The sequence below is a fragment of the Xenopus laevis genome, chromosome 5L (genome assembly GCF_017654675.1).
Source record: "Xenopus laevis strain J_2021 chromosome 5L, Xenopus_laevis_v10.1, whole genome shotgun sequence".
Classification (NCBI taxonomy): domain Eukaryota; kingdom Metazoa; phylum Chordata; class Amphibia; order Anura; family Pipidae; genus Xenopus; species Xenopus laevis.
In genome coordinates, this window is record NC_054379.1 from 148,694,941 (window position 1) to 148,717,416 (window position 22,476).

The 22,476-nt window shown below is 41.5% G+C and overlaps 1 protein-coding gene across 1 annotated transcript in view; it reads right to left on the reverse strand.

The window, feature by feature from the left end:
* Window positions 1-168: 168 nt before the first annotated feature.
* Window positions 169-22,476, reverse strand: part of adam17.L (ADAM metallopeptidase domain 17 L homeolog) — a gene marked incomplete at its 5' end in the record, with an annotated part of 63,242 nt that continues 40,934 nt past the window's right edge. The window contains 10 exon segments of the mRNA NM_001095661.1: window positions 169-1,144; window positions 3,173-3,229; window positions 4,210-4,298; window positions 4,579-4,657; window positions 6,672-6,802; window positions 7,940-8,074; window positions 10,062-10,165; window positions 10,624-10,823; window positions 12,029-12,181; window positions 13,812-13,900. Of these exon segments, the coding sequence (NP_001089130.1) occupies window positions 803-1,144; window positions 3,173-3,229; window positions 4,210-4,298; window positions 4,579-4,657; window positions 6,672-6,802; window positions 7,940-8,074; window positions 10,062-10,165; window positions 10,624-10,823; window positions 12,029-12,181; window positions 13,812-13,900 (1,379 nt within the window). The 3' untranslated portion in view covers window positions 169-802.

Below are 22,476 nucleotides of genomic sequence, written 5' to 3' on the forward strand. Positions count from 1 at the left end.
CATTTTTTTCTTGATTGTGTTGCTCCCCAAAACTTTTTACAACTGAATGTGTCTTATGGGTAAAAAAAAGGTTGGGGACCCCTGTTCTAGACATTTCCAACACTACTGCGTGGATAAGCTTAACTTAAAAGACCAGTTGTAGCAAAATAGAACCAAGAGAGCTGTGAATGCATCTCAGTATAATGCACTGCCAGTACAAACCAATGCACTTCAATTTTAAAAGCTAAATGTGCCATACAGTTACAGCCAGTGTAAAACACGGAAATAGTAGGGTAATAAAAGGGATGACACTATCCCGTAAAACATCATATAATTAAAATAAAGGCGGCGGCATAAAGAGACTGGGGAAAGCAGAGGACCCAAAGCTATTGGTTAACAGATTTCTAGGTTTATCCTGAACAAACACAGATCTTTCTTTTATAGGACGCTGCAGCCAACTGCATGTAAAAGCCAAGTCAGGTCTTGTGATAATAATTCTGGTGTTATCAGTAAACTCAATAACCTGCACAGAACATTGCTGTAAAATACAATGTAGAGTCATTCTCAGGGTCTTGCAGGGATAATGCTCGGGCTTTTTGATTTCCATTGCTCCTTGCAAAGCATCAGTGAAACTCCCATAGTCTGGTTTTCTTCTTTTTTACTGATTTACCCATTAAGATACCAGTAATACCTGCAGGAAAATGCTGCTCCCTGGAGTGTTCAATCACTATCCTAGCAGGTCTCAAGCAGCTCTGCAGCCCTTTGTTGCGCTCTTTAAGTGAAATGATTGTCTCGTGACTCTAGAGAGCGGTCACATAGTTTGTCAGCACTCTGTTTCCTTGCTGTCCACGCGGCCCTGCCGTTGAAGTCTAAAGGACGAGGCCTTCTCACTCCGGACAACTGGGCGGTCTGTGAGATCTTCAAAAGACTTTGCGGGGGAGCCGCTGTTGGGGAAAGGGGCCTCTTCAAACTGGTCGTCGAGGTGAGAGTCGACACTGGGGTCTTCTTGAATTGTGTCCATTCTTTGGTGATCGGCTTTAGTGGAAGCTGCCGCGGAGGTCGGGACTATGGGAACGACTTGGAAACGGGAAGTTGCTTGGGAGGAAGGGGGCGGCTTAACAATACGCACCGGAGCGGAGTCCATGCTGCTCAGCATTTCCACATTCTGTTGGGGAGAAAACACATTATGGGGCTCATTTATCATGGGTTGCATTTTTTATGGTCAAAACTGTCAAAAACTCGACTACGGCGTTATTCAAATTCGATTCGAGTTTTTTAAAAAAAATTGGAATTCGATTTTCGAGATTTATCATACTCTGGGCCTTTAAGAACTCAAATTCGACTATTTGCCACCTTAAAACCTGCCAAATTGCTCTTTAAGTCAATGGGAGAGGTCGAGGGATCAGTTTGGAGCTGTTTGCAGCCTTCCTGACATTCGAGTAATTTCTGAGAAAGAAACTCGATTTTTTTAAAATTCGAATCGTATTCAATTCAAGTTTTCAGGTCGTTTTAATGCATCAGAGTTTAAAAAAATGTGATTTTATTAATAGATTACAATTGATCGAATTTCGAATTTATGGGAGTTTAGGGGAGTTTTTAAAAACTCACATGAATTGGAAAATTCGACCTTTGATAAATGTGCCTCTATATGTATGTTTTACAAGCCAAAATGTAGTTGACTATGAAAGAGAGAGGATGTTCCCAGCCATGGCGAAGTCTGTGCTGATGTGTGCCAAACGTAATGTGTGCAGAACTCAAGCCTAGGCAGTCACTGACACATACAGTCTTAGTGTTATACAGTTTTATATCCCGGTCCTTGAACCTGGAATCCCAGATTTTACCATTAGCATTACATCACCGTTTAAAAGGATATAATTGACAAGATATTCATGGCTTTTGTGTATTATATAGTGAATAAAGTATCCCCTATTGTAGAATATAAGGATATTATAAGTCACCGAGGAGTTCCATGACCATATAAAACATATAGTTTTATACAGGTCATGGAATTCCGAGGTTACTTCCAATATCCTCATTTTTTCCAACAAGGGGTATTTTATTTATTATAATACACAAGTTTTAGTAGTCGTGTGACAAAAATGACATCCCTACTCACCGTTTATAACTGATGACATCACTAGTCACCATTTATAAGGATATCATTCACAGGATATTCATGGCTTTTGTGTATTATATATATTTATTATAATCAAACAGCAATGTCCGCACTCTTGGGGGCACATTTACTAATTAACCCTCGATATTCGACCATCGAAGTAAAATCCTTCAACTTCGAATATCGAAGTCGAAGGATTTACCGCAAATACTTTGATCGAATGATCGAAGGAAAAATTGTTCAATCGATTAAAAAAGATTAAATCCTTGGAATCGAATGATTTGAAGGATTCTAATCCATCGATCGAAGGATTTTCCTTCAATCAAAAAAAGCATAGAAAGCATATGGGGAAGGTCCCCATAGGCTAACATTGATGCTCAGTAGGTTTAAAGTGCCGAAGTAGGTAGTCAAAGTTTTTTTTAAAGAGACAGTACTTCGACTATGGAATAGTCTAACGATTTTTAGTTCGAAGTCGTAGTCGAAGGTCAAAGTAGCCTATTCAATGGTCGAAGTACCATCGAGCTTAGTAAATGTGCCCCTTGGTGTGAAGTTATTTAATTAAAAGATATCTTGCAAGATATTTTAGTGTTGCCACATGATGTTATGTATTTATTTAGATTTTTTTGGGGGATTTGTTTGGGTTAATTGGTAGCTAATTATATGCAGGTCTTGCTTTGGTCTAATTATATTTCATGATGTCACTCCGTGCATTTTCCTGCCGTTTATTGGTGATTATTAGACACACAGCAGTCAATGTTTTTCACTTTGATAAAAGCTGGAGTGCTAGCCGAAACATCAGATCTTTTTATTAAGTAACTTTTTCACTTTCCTGAGAGTGCGGACATTGTTGTTCGATTATTCTATATTTTATGACTGTACATATACTATATATATATATATATATATATATATATATATATATATATATATATATATATATATATATATATATATATATATATATATATATATATATATATATATATGTATAAAAGCTTTATGCTTAGAGGAAGGAACCAAGAGGCATGTGGGAATAAAACAAGAGGCAGGTGATCTTATTCTTCATTCTGTACTTACACTGGGTGTGAATAAAGACTTTGTGGTCTCTTCGTAACGTTTGTCCAGTTTCTTGTCCTAAGGAATTGCAGAAGAGTTCAGTCAGTAAATAATGTTCAAGTCCCAAAAACCATGATATGTATCTGCTCTTCAGTAACACTACTGATTTATTAACGGCTTTATCATCTACATTGTGGTTTCTCTTTCTCTCACCCCTACCCCAACAGTGCTGTCTGTTCTCGCTGCTGTTGGAACCAAAATGGCAGCCAAGACACTTAAAGGGATTGTTCACCTTTGAGTTATCTTTTAGTATGATGTAAAGAGTGATATTCTGAGATAATTTGCAATTGGTTTTCATTTTTTATTAGTTGTGGTTTTTGAGTTATTTAGCTTTTTATTCAGCAGCTCTCCAGTTTGCAGTTTCAGCCATTATCTGGTTGCTATAGTCCAAGTTACCCTAACAAGCTTTCATTGATTTGCATAAGAGACTGGAATATGAATAGAAGAGGGTCTGAATAGAAAGAGGAGTAATAAAAAATAGCAATACAATTGTTGCCTTATAGAGCAGTTTTTTTTAAAGATGAGGTCAGTGAACCCCATTTAAAACCTGGAAAGAGTTAAAAGAAAGGAAAAAATTATGACAACCAGTTGAAAAGTTGCTTAGAATTAACAATTCTATAACATACTAAAAGAAATGTTGATTAAAGGGACTAATGCCCCTCCGAATGTAATTTATAAACATCCTCGAAGTCACTGGGGCTCATTTATCAACACTGAGCAAATTTGCCCATGGGCTGTTACCTAAAGCAACCAATCAGATTGCTGCATTCATTGTTCTTCTTGCAGCTGGCTTTAAAAAGCTGATTGGTTGCTATAGGTAACAGCCCAAGGGCAAATTTGCTCAGTGTTGATAAATGTGCCCCACTGAGGAGTTGTGTGTTGGCAATGTTCAGCCAATCATTGTAGCAGGGAGACCGACAAGCAGAGCTTTTGTGTGTAATGTTTAGTAAGACAAGGATTTGTTCTAATACTGAAGCCAAGAGACGTCGCCCACTTACCACACAGTGGACAAGAATACTCAGCGGGATCCAGAAGATTAAAGAAAACACAACAACGGATCCGACAATGTTATCTGCCAAGAACTTTCCTAAAAAATAAACACAAACTCATAGTGGACCTTTCACAAACTGGACTGCACCAGACTGAATATATTAGTAACATGCCCTTAATGTTTAGGAGGAAAGAGGTCGCTGTCCCACAGAGCTTACAATCCAAGCTTTGATATAACAGATATCTAGGAGGGGGGGTGGCATATTCAGATGAGGGGTTTATGGGACAATAAGAAATAAAACAGCACAGGCTGGAGGACAAGCGTATTTATAGCAGAAAAGGTCCAACTAACATAGAGGTATCAAGTCAATACCTACCAAACATGTTGATGCTGAGTTTGTCGATGAAATCCCATATGCGCTCAATCACATCTTGCACTTGTTTCTCACACTTTCCCTGCATTGTGGGACACAAGAACATGAAATCAGACACAGGCCGATGGATAACAGACTACAGACATTAAACTGGGACTGTGCCCTAATATTAATGGGAGGAATTGGAGAGATCTATGGCTCTAAGCCGCTATACTACTCATCAGTTGACGTTGCTCTAATACTGTTGTGTCTCTGAGCAATTCATTTAACAGTTTGCACTGGGAGCCACAATATAGAAGCAGAACAAAAGGGAACACAAACACTGCTGAATACAAATCTAATTTTCATTTAGCTCCTTTGTTTTTAATGGCTTAAAGGAGAAGGAAAGCTACCGAGGTAGTTTATTGCCAATAGATTAGCCACAATAGTGCAAGCTATATCACTATATTTATTCTGTAGAATGCTTTACCATACTTTGTTTAGGATAGCAGCTGCCATATTAGCTTTGTGTGACATCACTTCCTCCCTGTGTCTCTCCCTGCTCACTTATAGCTCTGGGCTCAGATTACAGCAGGGAGGGGGAGAGAGGAGCAAACTGAGCATGCTCAAGCCCTAGCCCTGGAGGTTTAAGCTGAAAACGGGAAGTCTGATACAGAAGCCCATGTGTACACAATAGAAGGAAAGAAATGCAGTGTTTCTTTTGACAGAGGACTCAGAGCAGCAGGGTTTACTGGTATATTTAGGTGGACCTTTCTCATAAGGCTTACTTAGTTTTAACCTCTCCTTCTCCTTTAAAAGTGCTACAGGGTCGGTTACCCCAGTTCAGCAGCACTCACAGCAGCATTGCACATCATTTAGTGGCTTGTGCTTCAGGCGTGTTACATAGGAAGGTCACGCATATGAAATGACACGGGAAACATTCTGGACCTCGTCTATGAAATCTCTGGATCCAAGTTCTAGAGCACAAAGCGGTGCAACTCACACACATTAGAGCCCAGTTACTGGGTCGGTGCCACTTGCACTGCATCGAGTGCACGGTTCAGTGGCTGAATGGCGGATACACAAATATTTTCGGATATCAGTAACTATGGCTTGAGCTAAGGGGGCCCTCACCAAACATAAAACCTTCAACGTGGGACCTGCCAAAATGTTGGACCTTTAAGAGGATTTAAATTGAAAAAAGGTCAACATCCACTGCTGTGAGGGCTGCAGAAAGTGTTGCCACTGGAATGGGAAGCACAACAAGTGCCATAACTGCAGTCAGTTGTAGCCCTGAGCCACCCTTGGAGAGAAGTTTAAAGGGAAAATATCACGAAAATGAACATTTAATAAAAGCTTTTATATAAGCATACTGAAGTATAAAACTTTCTAAACACAATCAATTGAAAATTCTGCATTGATTCTGAAATAATCAAGTTTATATTCACTATTCCTCTCTCATCATCTGTTTCTCTTCATTCTGTCTTCATTCAGGAGTTGGATGTCTGGTGATTTTAATAGAGTGAGCTCTAAAGGAACCCCTATAAGATATATTGGATCTAACTGTCAGTGAATATCTGACACCCAACTGCTGCAGAATGAAGAGAAACAGATGCAGAGAGAAGAATAGTGAATATAAACTTGATTATTTCAGAAACAGTACAGAATATTTAACTGATTATATTTAGAAAGTTTCTTATTTCAGTATGCTGAAGCTTATATTAAACTCATTTTCGTGATAGTTCCCCTTTAAGACAAATCTGAAATGGGAGCAAAGCAATGGATTCTGCTTCTGGGAGCCCAAAGGAAAACACAACTTATGGGGAGAGGAGATGAGTTTTGTTGTTGCTTTTGGTGCAAGTTCTGTTCAATTGTAGTAAATGTGGTCAGATCTGGTTGCTGTCCTGCTTGGTGATGGAACAGAGAACGATTTCTTTATTTCCCGGTGCTTTTAGCTGTTTATTGCTTCCACTGATACTACATGAAGGGGATGAGAGCAAACCTAAGGCAGATGAATAAATCTACGCCCTGTGTATTTACATAACTGTGCCACAAGGTGGCGCAGAACAAGGACTTGAGAGAGATAGAGAACAGTACGAGCGAGGGGGAGCACTCACGTTCATATCACAGAAGCCAACGGTACAAGGTTTTCCTTTCCGTAAGTACAAGAACTGTTTATTTTTATCAACATAAGGACTGCAGATCCCGTTCTCATTCCGACAACACACCTTGCAGGAATTCTCAGTATCTGGAAGCACAAAATAAGAGTGTAACATATGAAAGTCAGTATTTCTTTCATTTTTAAGGTCTAGCACTTTGTCATGGCACCTCCTGGCATCAGTGATCAGCCATACTTACATGAATATCTAGCACAGCCAATACGGGTTCCCACCCTAAAAGACCGTCAGGTTTGGCTTTCAGTAGTATCTAAGGCGGTAAATGAGCTTTTCTCCCGAGTCTCATCCTGACTGGCCTTCATAATGAGCAACCACTGGGACAGCCCCACAGTTGGGGGTCAGGGAACTATTGCGAAAATGTAATATAAGCGTCATCATTCTGAAATGAGAAACTTTCTAAATACAATCAATTAAATATTCTGAATCATTTCTGAAATAATCAAGTTTATCTTCACTATACCTCTCTCAGCATCTGTTTCTCTTCATTCTATCTTCATGCAGCAGTTGGGTGTCAGATCAGGACAGTTAGATCCAATATATCTTATAGGGGGGCTCCTTTTGCCTAGAAGATGTATTAGAGCTCACTCTATTGAAATCACCAGACATCATGTCTCTCTACATGCAGGAATTGTGAAAAAGGCAGTTATTTTGTTAGATTTTGTTTATACTGGAATCAGTTATTGGAGTGAGCTATAATTCATCTGCTAGGAAAGGAGCCCCCCTATAAGATATATTGGATCTAACTGTCAATGAATATCTGACACCCAACTGCTGCATGAAGACAAAGAAGTGAAACAGATGCTGAGAGAGGGATATTGAAGATATACTTGATTATTTCAGAAACAGTACAGAATATTTAATTGATTGTATTTAGATAGTTTCATTTTTCAGTATGATGAAGCTTATATTACATTTTCTTTTTCGCTTTAGTTCCCCTTTAACGGGAAACCCCTGATTTATAGTAAAACAGAATTTATCAATAGGAAACAACAACCTCGACTTCCATTATTGTTATCCATTTAGAGTGTAATTCAGAAGTGGTATAAGACAGTTTGCCCTTTAATTACTCCCATTAATATTACAGGTGTGTGTTTTAAATGAATTCCTGTGATTAGGAGTTCTTTCCCCATAGGGAAGTATGTGTATAAATGTACAGTACCAGGTGAGAGATGGATCCTTCCATTCAGCAGACAAGGGCTGGTACTTACCGTTGCAGGCGCAGGACTTGAGGTTCAGCTCTATCTCACAGAATGGCCGACACTCTCCATTCACACATTTGCCCAAGTCTACGCAGACCGTGTCATTTTCTGCATTGCCAGGCGTTGGGCATTCACTGCTGCTCCCTAAGATGCACCAGGGGCACATCCAAAATACACAAGAGAAGTATCAGTAAACAGATAAACTAGAACACACCACAACCTGAATTTTGTCAGTTCATCAACATATAACATAAAGATGACAGCTACAGTCGGCTCACGGAGGGCCAATACCCTATATATATATATTCAGCTTTAGAGAACCTTTTGCAAGTTCAGATATTATGTAGTCCCATATACCGTCAAATAATCCTGCTGCCACTGCTTTATCTTTTACAGCTCAGAGACAGAATCTCTCACGGTCAAACCAATAGTTTCCACTAAATATTCTGCGTACTGGTAATACATTCCTCCCTCCACTTCTGTCCTATAATTATTAGCCTACATTCAAATACTCAAACAATCCTGCCACCTTCATGCCAGGAACATTTCCATATTTGTCTCCTCATCATTAACACCATAAACACTATAAATAATCATCATATACATCAGTGATCCCCAACCAGTGTCTCTTAGGCAAAATGTTACTCTCCAACCCCTTGGATGTTGCTCCCAGAGCCTCAATCAGGTGCTTATTTTTCAATTCCAGGCTTGGAGGCAAGTATTGGTTGTATAAAAACCAGCTGTACTGACAAACAGAACCTCCTATAGGCTATTAGTCCAAAAAGGGGCGACCAAATACCCAATCACAGCCCTTATTTGGTATTCCCATGGACTTCTTATATGTTTGTGTTGCTCCTCAAGTCTCTTTACATTTTAATGTGGCTCACGGTTAAAAAAGGTTGGGGACCCCTGATATACACCATAAACGCTATAAACACTCATCATAAACACCATAAACGCTATAAACCCTCATCATAAACACCATAAACACATCATATACACTCATCATAAACGCTACAAACACTCATCATATACACCACAAAGATAGCTGTAACACACTGCTTTGCAGAGCCCCTTGAATATACCCCTGACTCCTATTTATCATGGACACCACTGTCTGATGTACCTTCTGCTCTACAAGTGCTGCCCCTCTCTGCCAATCCCCTGGCAGCACTGGCTGCCTCTCATATAAAGAATTCAATTCTAGATTCTTGGAAACCTGTTATCCAGAACGCTCCTGACCTGGGGGCAAATTCATTAAAGTGTAAAGTGGCTAACGCAGGTGAAAGTTTGCCAGCGTGACGTCATTTTGCCACTTCGCCGATTTACTAACAGGCGCAGACGTAAATTCGCTAGTGAAGGAGATAGACTGTATCGCTACTTCGCACTCTAACACCAGGCGAATTAGTGTTTATGCTAATGGATGTAACTACACAAATTCACGAAGATGCGGATTTCACTGAACGTTACCTCTTGCGCCAGAGTTTAATTCGCCAGCTCAGACCAGGCAAAGTGCAATAGAGTAGATTGGAGTTTGTTGAAAACGTTGGCGTCTTTTACTTTTTACTGGGTGATAGGCTGAAAAAGATTATAATTTTTTTTGGGGTACCCTCCTTCCCCCCTACATTTCCTAACATATGGCACATAAACTATACAGTGGGCACATGTGTAGGGCAATATAACAACTCTAGTTTATTTTATTCCCAGGCTTGTGTAGTGTAATGTAGTTACTGCAACATAAACGTCCATTGTACTTTAACTTCACGCTGTATGCTAATTAGGCATCGAACTTTGAACTGCTTATAGTATTATCGCTAGCGCAACTTCGCAAGCTTTCAGAACCCTGGACTCAACTTCGGATTTTCGGGAATTATTGTTGTCCTGGCGAATCTACGACTGGCGAAGTGTTGTGATGTGAGCGAAGCCATCGCTGGCGAATTTCCACAAGTTAGTGAGTTTGACCCCTGGGGTTTTCTGGATAAGGAGTCTTTCCATAGTTTGAATTACCATACTTTAAGTCTACTATATAGTCACTGAAACCTTAAATAAACCCAATAGGGTTACTTTGCCTTCAGTCAGGATTAATTATAGGTACGGTTTCATTATTACAGAGCCATTGTGCAACACTCACCTGTACAATACGACTCTCCCTTGCAAGTGGCATTTATAGCTTCTTGGCACTTCTTCTGCGCTGTTTCAAACTGGCAGCCTTTGCAGCACGGACTGTTGCGATCACTAAAATTTCCAAAAGTAAAATCAAACAATTTTTATACTGCAACACTGTTTGCACCTTCTAAGCAAGTCAACTAATTGTATTTCAGTTGTTACAGAAGGTTTTTTATAAGCGTTCTAACCTATAAAAGTTTATCTCAGTGTGAGAACAAGTACTTTCAGAAGTCTGCCCCAAGACCAGTCATGCAGTGCATAATATACCCTGTACTATCAATTATACAAATATTCGGGTCACTGATCTGTGACCATGTAAAAGCACCAGGCTGCAGGCTGAATTACAAAGATCAGGCAAGTCTAATGTATACCCTACTGTAAATTATAACGTGACAGTTGGACGCTGAGAGGCAGGTGAACTTAAGGCCAGTGTCAGATGGGTATTGTATCACCCACTTCTGAATGGTTGCCTATGTAAAATTAGAAGGGAACATTTTGGCATAAGCAAATGATATCATTGCACCAACCTGCAGAGCACTCCTGGTTTAAACTTGCAGTCAGACGTACAACAGTCATCATTGTGCTGATGCAGCAATCCCGGGTCACACTCCTCTCCCTCATCCACCCGCGAATTGCCACATACTTTGTTGTTGCGCTCTTTGAAGCAGATGGGAGACTTGGCCATTAGTGTTCGCAATATGGCCTCTCTACTGCAGTTCGAGAACATCTGAAAGAGAAAGCCACAGAACACTGCTTAGTAGGACATAGAGTAAGAGGAAAATTGCCTGGGTGATAACTACTCTGATGCAGGAGACCCTTCCAGAATGACCTATTATGTTTTATTTATTAAAGGAACAGTAACACCAAAAAAAAAGTTTTTTTGTTTTTTTTTTAATTCTCTTTATTTAGAATTTTTCAAAAAGTCACATGAAATATAACAGTGATATACAGAAATTGCATCAAGAACAATATCATGTCATGAAATCAGGCAATATACACAAGCATAATGTGAAATAAAAAGAAGAGGTAACCAAGGGAAAAAAAAAAAAAAAAAATTACACACACAGAATGGATATCAACCAAAGTAAACCTGACAGTATCAAATCCTGTATTATAAAAAAAAAAAACCTTCATACACCCATCAAACCCTCCCATCTGAAGTGCGAAGACCAGACAAGTTCCAACCAGACCATGCATGTAGGTAAACCTATTGTCTACCGTTCCACAGATTAACATACATCAGTAATACTAAAGTTGAGATTTCTTAAAATTTTCCAAAGGTTCCCATATTTGCTTGAATAAATCTATGGAGTCAGAAATAATAGCTGAAAGATAGGACAAGGAATGTATGTGATCCACTCTATTTTTCATTTGTGACACAGCTAAAGTTGGTGATAGCCAGTTAAGTGCTATTGTCCATTTTGCTGCTGCCAGAATTTGAAACAGTAATTTGTTTTGTAATTTAGTGAGTTTTCTAGAGGGTAGACAAAGGAGCCCATTTTCAGGGTCAGGTGGAATTTGTGAAAAAAAAAGTGTTTTAAAGGAATGACAATATCATGTACGGTTGATCTACACTGGTAAAACTGGTGTATTTGCTTCAGAAACACAACTATAGTTTATATTAACAAGCACAGAGTTATCTGTTATAGTAGATATACTAAGGAGCTTATCTGCTGGGTATCCTGTGCCCTTTCTTCTTTTTCAGCTTTGAATGGCTGCCCCCATGGCTACACAGCAGCTTGTTTATATAAAGTATAGTTGTGTATCCGAAGCAAACACACCAGTTTTACCAGTGAAGCACAACGGTATATTATATTTTCATTACTTTAAGACACTTACATTTTTGGGTGTTACTGTTCCTCTAATGTAGATGGAATATTTTCAAAGGGGAACGGTTATGGTTTTTGTGACTTTAACCCCTTGATTTTGTACCTTATTATTTTCATGGTCTCCGCTCACAGCGATAGGATACATGACGAATTTTCCTCCGCGATCTTCACTGGGTGCACAAGCCTCCATGCTGTCAGGATCGTGCTCCGAGCCAAAATTATGGCCAAGTTCATGAGTAGTGACAAGATCTGCTTCCTGGAAGGATGAGGACATCGTTACTTGCTGCACAGAATGCTGAAATCATGCTATGGTTTTTGCATTCATCAACTGTGGGAATAAATGCACTGGGTGTTTATATTTTTTAAAAGAGTTAGAACAGCACCAAACTCCATTCTGAATAAAAAAGCCTTTATTGGTGCATGGGCCTTACAGCAATGTTTCAATCCGTGAAATGTGTCAGTAAGCTTGATAAAAGGCCTGAAATGTTGCTGTAAGGCCCATGCACCAATAAAGGCTTTTTTCTTCAGAACTGAGTTTGGTGCTCTTCTAACTCTTCTACTAGTATTGCCAGTGGAAAGTGGCCATTGGAAAACATGCACCAACAAAAGGAAAAAGGCGATTGTCGTGCTGACTACTCGCTTACTGGATAACTTTTAAAAAGAAACAAAGCAAACGTAGCAAGTTGACCCCAATTATTTTGACCAATCACAATATTCTCTTTGTTTGTGATACAAGCGTAGCCACAGGTTGCGCTACCCCAGAAGTTAGAGACATGAGAGCTAATTAGTGATGGGCAAATTTTCCCATTTTGCTGAAAAATTTGCAAAACTCGAAAATTGACGCCCACGTCAAAATCAATGGGTGTCAGAATAGTGTTGACGCGCGTTGGTTTTGGTGCAAGCAAATTTATTCACTGTGAATTTGCCCATCAATAGAGCCACCTATTAGCAAGCAACAATGTTCAGCTTGGTTTTTGCACTTTGCACCCCGCCCCACCTTCAGTGGCTGTGGGCATAGGTCCACCACTTCCATTCCTACCTGTACTTCCCCTATGAATACATTGTTGCCTGCACTCGGCAGCTCTGTATTCATGTGGGGTGGTGAAATCACATGGTGTCTTCCCCCCCCCCTTCTGCACACTACCTATTCCTTAAAGGGGAACTATCTCGGAAATGAAAATGTTATATAAGCGTCAACATAATAAAATAAGAAACTTTCTAAATACAATAAATTAAAAATTCTCTACTGTTTCTGAAATAATCAAGTTTATCTTCACTATTCCTCTCTCAGCATCTGTTCATTCTGTCTTCATTCAGCAGTTGGGTGTCAGATATTCAATGATAGTTAGATCCAATATATCTTATAGGGGGCTCCTTTTGCCTAGAAGATGTATTAGAGCTCACCAGACATCATGTCTCTCTACATGCAGGATTTGTGCAAAAGGCAGTTATTTTGTTAGATTTTGTTTGTACTGGAATCAGTTATTTGAATGAACTCTAATACATCTGCTATGAAAGGGAGACCCCCCTATAAGATATATTGGATCTAACTGTCAATGACTATCTGACACCCAACTGCTGCATGAAGACAGAATGAGGAGAAACAGATGCTGAGAGAGGAATAGTGAACATAAACTTGATTATTTCAGAAATGGTGCAGAATATTTAATTGTATTTAAAAAGTTTCTTATTTCAGTATGCTGACGCTTATATTAAATTTTTCATTTTTGCGATAGTTGCCCTTTAATATTCAGACACACAAGTTAGGGACAGCTGGGTGGACAAGAGCACCATGGGGCCTGGTGAGCATATGATTGGCCGCAGGAGGTGCAGAGATCAGAAAGTAGCCAATAGACTAGCACAGGAAAAACTGCTTTGGGTGATACCTTTGTAAGAATAGTTTTGCCGTAGTTCTTTGTGCTGGTGAGGCCAGTATTCAAGTAGACTGCTTTCTTGGATAAATCATTCTCATAGGCTGTTAAAAGAATGAAAAAGAAAGTCAGCTAAAGATTGTGATTACTCATGAGCTACAACTTATGTCACTCACAGGTTTGGAAGGAGACGACTATGTCACACTGGAGCCACTCAAATATTCACACGTTTTGCAGTTTGAGCACAGCGCCCCTCTGTATTCATGTAGCATGTATGTAACATGAACACTCGTCATTGCTTTACTTGTGGGCACGTCTGCTCAAACAAGCCAGAGGGACAGACCCAAAGTAAAATGTCAGTGTTTAATATTTGGGGTTATTAATATAAAAAAACTATTTCTTACAAAAGGCTTTATTTATATGCAAAAAACATGTTACATATGAGCAGTTTTATGTAATGTAGTTTCAAGAGACATATAATAGGGGGTTCTGTCCGAAATACCCAAATGGAATGCTCAGATGAAACTGGCGCTGGAACATGACAGACACAACTTAAACAACTGCAACTAAATATTTGCTTTCTACCCTATATGACAGGTAAAGCTTCCTGCATATCGTTTAAAGGGGTTGTTCACCTTCAAACAACTAGTTGGTTTCAGACAGATCACCAGAAATAAAGACTTTTTCCAATGACTTTCTATTTTCTATGTGTCATGATTTTTTTACTATTGAAGTGTAAAGTGTCATTTTTCACCTTCTGAAGCAGCTCTGGGAGGGGGGGTCGCCGACCCTGTAAACTGTTCTATATTGATACATTTAGTTTATACATTTCTTATCTATGTCCCTGCTGAGCAGAATCCCTGAGTTTCATTACAGGCAGCTGTTAGAATTGATACAATAGTTACTAATACTCAAGAGATGCAGCTGAGAAATGGATCAACTAAATGTTGTAAAATTGTAACAGTTCAGATTCTGCCCCTGAATTACTGAGCTGTCAGACTCAAACACCAGAGACACGAAACATTCAACTTTAATCTTAGATTTTGGAAAACTGTAAAAAAAAAAGATGGATTTTCGACTTACCGGAAAATCTTTTTCTAGACGGCCTGGACTGTCAGTGCAGCAACCATGGGTTAAGTATCCACCTCCGGAGGCAGGACAGAAGAAAAAATTAGAATCTCGACTCCGCCCCCTTCATATAAGCTCGTGCTCCTCCTGATTCCCCTCAGTTTGGTCTGACAGCTCAGATAGGAGAAGAGAAAGGATAGCAGAGAAGAGCGAGAAGAGATTCATAATAACAACAGTATTAACTCGCCAACTGGCAACAATATTGAACTATAATGAAAGGGTGGGGCTTACTGCACTGACAGTCCAGGCCGTCTAGAAAAAGATTTTCCGGTAAGTCGAAAATCCATCTTTCTCTAGAACGGCCCTTCCTGTCAGTGCAGCAACCATGGGGACGTCCGAAAGCTGTCCCATCTTTTTTAGGGCCGGGTTCAATTTACTGTTTCCTCACAACTGCTTGAAGTACTTTTCGACCAAAAGCAGCAGGAGTTGAATGAAACACATGAAGTCTATAAAATTTTGCGAATGTAGACAAAGAAGCCCAAGTGGCTGCCTTACAGATTTGTTCTGGAGTGGCCAGATTATACAAGGCCCAGGATGCACTTAGTGCTCTGGTAGAATGAGCTCGGACTTTGAAGGGCCTAGGTTTGTGACTAAGGTCATAAGCACAATTGATCGTCTCAACCAGCCATCTAGCAACTGTGCGTTTAGAAGCAGGTGACCCTTTGTTCTGACCATACGTAACCAAAAAGGAATCTGATTTCCTATAATCCTTGGACCTGTCTAGGTAATAGCGAACTGCTCTCACTACATCTAGTTTATGAAGTGCCTTTTCCTTGGGATTAGCTGGCCTAGGGCAGAAAGAAGGAAGATTAATTTCCTCATTTATGTGGAAAGCAGAAACCACCTTGGGCTGGAAAACTGGAATAGTCCTGAAAACTGCCCTGTCCTGATGCAAAATAAGCCAGGGTTCCTTACAAGATAGGGCTGCCATGTCAGAGACTCGTTTTGCTGAGGTAATGGCTAAGAGAAACGTCATCTTCCAGGTAAGAAATTTAAGCGAGCAGGAAGCCAAAGGCTCAAACGGGGGACCCTGTAATACATTGAGGACAAGTGTAAGATCCCAGGGTGGTGTTGGGTCCCTGTATGGAGGCCTAACCTTACCCACTCCCTGCATAAACTGCAAGATATCTGGTTCCCCTGCCCACTGATGTTGTAGTAGAATAGAAAGGGCTGAGATCTGGCCTTTGAGGGTTGCTAAGGAGAGACCTAAATGGAACCCCCGAGTAAGGAATTCAACAATTGTTGGAACTGATGCTTGCTGCCACTGAAACTGCCTGGGTTCACACCAGTCTATGAAAGCTTTCCAAGTTCTATGATAGACTCTAGATGTGGACCGTTTTCGGGCTTTCAACAGAATGTCAGTGGCTTCTTCCGAAAACCCTTTGGAACGCCACAATTCGGTTTCAACAGCCAAGCCGTCAAATGCAACCGCTGCAGGTTGTCGTGTTTTATTGGTCCTTGAGTGAGCAATTCTGGTGTGAGAGGCAGCCGCCATGGTGGAGCTGCTGACATGTTGATGAGTTCGGAGTACCAAGGTCTCCGCGGCCAATCCGGGGCAATGAGAATGGTTTCCGTCCGTTCTTGCCGTATCTTGCGTATCACTCTTGGAAGAAGTGCTAGTGGAGGGAAGGCATAGACTCTCTTGAAAATCCACGGTATCACTAATGCGTCTACGTAAGCCGCCTTCGGGTCCTGTGACCTGGCGCAGTAGGTAGGAACTTTGAAATTGTGTCTGGACGCAAACATGTCTATGTCTGGTCTTCCCCATCTGGTTACTAACTGCGTGAAGACGTCCAAGCGGAGAGACCACTCTCCTTGGTCTATCCGCTGGCGGCTGAGGTAATCCGCCTCCCAGTTTAGGACGCCCGGAATGAAGACTGCGGAGATGGCTGGGACATGAAGTTCTGCCCAGGTGAGTATGTGGGCTACCTCCCTCATCGCTCTGTTGCTGCGGGTTCCTCCCTGCTTGTTGAGGTAGGCAACCGCGGTGGCATTGTCGGACTGAATGCGTAGTGGTATGTTTCGTAAGTCTCGAGACCAATGAGCTATGGCATTCCGTATTGCTCTGATTTCTAACACATTTATAGGGAGTTTTGATTCTGCCTGTGACCATGTCCCTTGGCAAGTTCGAGGTGGCCAAGTTGCCCCCCAGCCGGTGAGGCTGGCGTCCGTGGTCAGTACGGTCCACTGGGGTAAGGCCCATGTCTTGCCTTGAGAAAGATTTTGTGGTGTTGTCCACCAAGTCAGTGAACGTTTGACTTGCATGGTAAGTGGAATTTGTTGCGACAAGTTGGAGTGGTTCTTGTTCCAAAGATGTAGAAAGTGATTCTGAAAGTCTCTCATGTGGAATCTGCCGAAAGGCAGTGCCTCCAACGCTGCTACCATGTAGCCTAATAACTGGAGGCAGCGGTCCGCTGAAATGGTGGTCTGAGTGCAGACTTGTTGAGCAGTGTGTACGATTGTTTGAATCTTCTCCAAGGCAGAGACGTAGTCTGACGGGAGGAGTCGAACAACATTCCTAAGAATTGAATTTGTTGTGTGGGCGTGAGGTGACTCTTGCTGTAATTTATAATCCAACCGTGTTGTTGGAGTATTGTGACACAAATTTGGGTGTCTTTGTGACTCTGGTCGTAGGACGGAGCTCTGATTAGGAGGTCGTCCAGATAAGGTGTGACTGAGATTCCTAGACGCCTGAGGTGTGCAATCAATGGGCTGAGTACCTTCGTGAACACTCGGGGTGCCGTGGAAAGGCCGAATGGAAGTGCCTTGAATTGGTAATGTTCTCCGAGCACTGTAAACCGTAGATATTGTTGGGATGCCCTCCTGATGGGTACATGCAAGTAGGCATCCTGAAGGTCTACCTTGGTCATGAAACAATTGTGGGTCATTGACATTACCACCGACCGGATGGACTCCATGCGGAATCTCTGTTTGGACACCTGCTTGTTTAAGGTTTTTAGGTTTAATACTGGTCTGAAGGTACCCTCCTTCTTTAAGACCAAAAAGAGATTCGAGTAGAAACCTCTGTAACGTTCTTCGGCAGGTACTGGTACAATGACATTGTTGTGTTTCAGTTCGTTTACTATTGTCGTCAGGGCGAGTCTTTTGGATGAGTTTTTTGGTGTAGATGAGCGTTTGAAAGTGCGAGGAGGTAGGCTGTCGAATGGGATTCGGTACCCTTCTGCTATGATTGTGAGCACCCAGTTGTCCTGTATGTGGTCTCGCCATACTGGAAAAAATTGCTGAAGACGACCTCCTACCCCCGCTTGCCCAAGCCTGGAGTCAGGCTGAATTGGGCTTTGATGGAACGGGTTTCCTGCTCTGTCTCTGTTGGTTGGGCCAGGTTTGTCTGCCTTTTCTCGTCTCGCCGCTCGATTGTGCAGGACGAAAGGTGGAATTACGAAAGGAACGAAATGGTCGGCCCTGGGAGCTCCAGGGTCTATTAAAAGATCTAGTGGGCTGGTCTGATCTGGGTTTCTTGCCTGAAGGCAAAAATGTGCTCTTACCACCTGTAACTTCAGTAATGATCTGCTTGAGGTCTGGACCGAAGAGTGTGTCCCCAGTAAATCTCAGGTTCATTAACTTGGTCTTGGATGCTGTATCTCCAGACCAATGACGTAACCAAAGTGCTCGTCTAGCAACTACTGTATCGACACTGGTTTTGGCTGCCAACCTAACTGTGTCCATGGCTGCATCTGCCAAGAAGGCGAACGCTGAGCTAAGACGTTGTAGTTCTTCATGTAAGACCTCTAGTGAAGGAGGATTCTTTTGCAATTCCTGGCACCAAAATCTGGCAGTGCGAGCCAATCCCGCCGATGCAACAGCAGGTCTTAGAATCGAGGTGGCATGAGTATACCCTCTCCTCAAGGACCCTTCCATCTTTTTATCCATCGGCTCCTTGAAAGCCGCTTCCTCTGTTGGTAGAGTTGTGTTCTTGGATAAGCGAGCTACCGCTGAGTCAACTTTAGGGGCCTTGTCCCACACTTTACGTTGTTCCTCTGGAACGGGGTAAGTGTTTTGGAACCTTTGAGTTTGAGTGAGGCGGTGGTCTGGTTTTGACCACTCAGTTTCTATCACTTGAGATATTGAACGAAAAACCGGAAAGGTTCTACACTTTTTGGGTTGAATCCCTAATACCCTGTCAGCTTTTGATGTGGCTGTTGTCTCATCCTTAATCTCTAATGTAGCTAGCATTTCGCGAAGTAAACGCTTTGCGGTTTCTGGGCCTGCAATGGAGCGGTAATGACGTTGTGTGTCTGAGTCATCTGAAGAATCTTCTGTATCAGAAACTTCGCCTGGCTCAACATCACTATCTAGATCACTAGTTGACTTAGAATCCGAAGAATCCGAATCTGGGATAGTATGTGCCCGTCGTTTTTTACTAGGCTTAGTTGGAGGGGCAATGGAAGATTGAATGGTTGATTTAATCCAATCAAACAATTCCTCTAGTTGAGGAGGTTTTGAGGTAGAAGGATCCTGAGCATCTAATTGAGGTGAATTAGCCTCAGGTTGTTGCAATGGAATAGGTTGTGGTGATAAGGTTGGTGGAAGATCTGCGGGTTCTGCACAGTCTAGGCAGACACCTTGTTCCCCTTTACGTAATGAATGTTTACAGAATCTGCATTTCTTTGTGTTTTGTGATCTTTTATCTGCCCTTTTTGTCTTGGGCGTAGCTGAGGACATGTCTTTCCTAAGCTCTTCCAGACCCAAATCAGCATCCATGGTGTATCGTCTGGAATAAAACATACAGATATGTCTTAGAACTAAAGGTCCCTTCAGGAAAACCTAGCCGTGAATACATAGCTCACACTGCCTATAGGCATGTAAGTGCTAATTCAAGTGCATTAAAAGTATGTAGGGAAAATCATGTTGCGCAGTGTGTAGACAATATGCTGTGATCTACTTGGTATGCGTTGAAAACTGTCATAAGTAAGTCGCTGAGTTAATAAGCGCATGTAGCGGTTCATTGCTACTGAACTTGTACCTGTCTGGTGGCAAGGCTCAGCTTGTAGTGCTTCTGTGAGCTCCGGCGCGTGTGGATTGAAATCCAAGATGGCGCCCAGTAAGCACGTTCCCTGCGTGTACGCGTATACGCGCGCGCCTCGTTGTGGCGCGAAAAAAACTCACGCGCGCGTCCTTAACAGGAACTGCGCGTAATAGAGAATGCGGTGCCCCATAAGCCCGTGGCGTTGTTGCCGCGGCTGTAGGGAAAACCTAAAAGTGCGCCAAGCAGCAGTACCTTCCTTGAAGGATGGTTGTGCTGTAGTAATCCCCTTTTTGTAACCATTCGCCAGTCCTGAGGAGTGGAGGTAGGTTAGGGATTAGTCACATAAAGGTGAGATAAGAGCTAGGATGCCTCCTGCTCTGGTAAATTTCCGTCTTCAGAATGGAAAGAAAAAAACCGGTAAAAATAAATAATAAAATATAACACAGAGTGTGCTGTCCAAACCTCCTAGTAGGACAGAAGAAAAAAACTGAGGGGAATCAGGAGGAGCACGAGCTTATATGAAGGGGGCGGAGTCGAGATTCTAATTTTTTCTTCTGTCCTGCCTCCGGAGGTGGATACTTAACCCATGGTTGCTGCACTGACAGGAAGGGCCGTTCTAGAGAAAAAAGTCTTTATTTCTGGGGAACAATCTGAAAACAACTGAACTGAAACAACCCCTTGGCAGGCCAAGTCCAAACTATCCTGTAGAACTCGGCCTTCTATGATAATCTTGCAACTTGTCTTTATATTTGTCTTCATTGTTTTTGAATGATTGAAGTTGTTGTTCTGCTGCTCTATGATTTGGAAATTCAGCAGTTGTGTGATTTGTAGGGGCTGATTTACTCAGCAATAAAAGGCAGGGCTTTGAGTGACGGCTGTAGGCAGAACAGAGAGGGTAGGGTTACTGTATGGCAGGGATCCCCAACCCTTTTCACCATGAGCAACATTTATATGTAAAAAGAGTTGGAAAGCAACACAAGCATGAAAAATGTTCCTGGATGGAGCCAAATAAGGGCTGTGATAGGCTATTTGGTGGGCCCTATGTGGACTGGCAGCCTACAGTAGTCTCTGTTTGACAGTACATCTGGTTTTTACACAACCAAAACTTGCCTCCAAGCCTGGAATTCAAAAATAATCACCTGCTTTGAGGCCACTGGGAGTAACATCCAAGGGTTTGGGGAGCAACATGTTGCTCACGAGCTACTGGTTGGGGATCACTGCTGTATGGAAACCCTGCCCCCAAATTTTGTAGAATAGGCAGGCAAGTGATTAATAGACTAAAGCAAATTAAAAGCCAATTGAAGAGTAGCTAAGAATAATGTAATGTAATAAAGATGATACAGGGATGGGCATGATCTTGCCCCTAGGTATTCCAGAGAAATTTAGTGGAGAAAACGTCTGATATCTCCATACCAATAAGTACGGAAGCCCCGCCCCTACATCTCAACCAGGTGGAAATTATATCACAATCCTGATACGAATGAGCCCTTCTCTCTGCATTTATTATACAAGCCAACAAATGAATTGCTCTTCATTGTTACTCGAGAGAGGCCACTACAAGAGAACAGTGTCGGACTGGCCCACCGGGATACAAGGAAAAGTCCCGGTGGGCCCAGGTATCAGTGGTAAGATACCGACCACTTTAGGTAAGAATATTGGGGAAAAGATCCGCTCATTTAGCAACCTCGCCAGATTCAAATGATTGAAAAGACCCTATTTTATGATTTGTCTCTTGAAAACTTATGGAGGAAAACTTGTCATAAACCTGCATTCGAAATTCCTTCCCATAACCAGCAGTTTACTCACATTACCCGACCTGCTGCAGGACTCTAGACTGAGGCAAGATTGTCGCCTTTCCTAAAAACAGAAGTGGCCTGGACAGCAGAAGGCTAATCAATACTAAGCAAGCAGTCTTTAAAGGGATACTGTCATGGGAAAGGGGTTGTTCCCCTTTAAATTAACTTTTAGTATTATGTGGAAAGTGATATTCTGAAACAATTTGCAATTGGTTTTCACTTTTTATTATTTGTGGTTTTTAAGTTTAGTTTTTAATTCAGCAGCTCTCCAATTTGCAATTTCTGCCTTCTGGTTGCTATGGTCCATATTACCCTAGCAACCATGCATTGATTTGAATAAGAGACTGGTATATCAATAGGAGAGGGCCCAGATAGAAAGAGGAGTAATAAAATGTATTAATAACTATACACTTATAGCCTTACAGAGCATTTGCTTTTAGTGAAGAAAAAAAGGCAAATAATTAAAAAATGTATAAAAATCAATAAGGACCAATTGAAAAGTTGTTTAAAATTCTATAACATACTAAAAGTTAACTTGAAGGTGAACCACCCATTTGTTAGTGCTGCTCCAGCAGAATTCTGCACTGAAATCAATTTCTCAAAAGAGCAAATAGATTTTTTTATATTTAATTTTGAAATCTGACATAGGGCTAGACACAATGTCAGTTTCCCAGCTGAGTCCAGTCACGTGACTTGTGCTCTTATAAACTTCATTCACTCTTTACTGCTTTACTGTAAAGTTGGAGTGGTATGACCCCCTCCCCCCCAG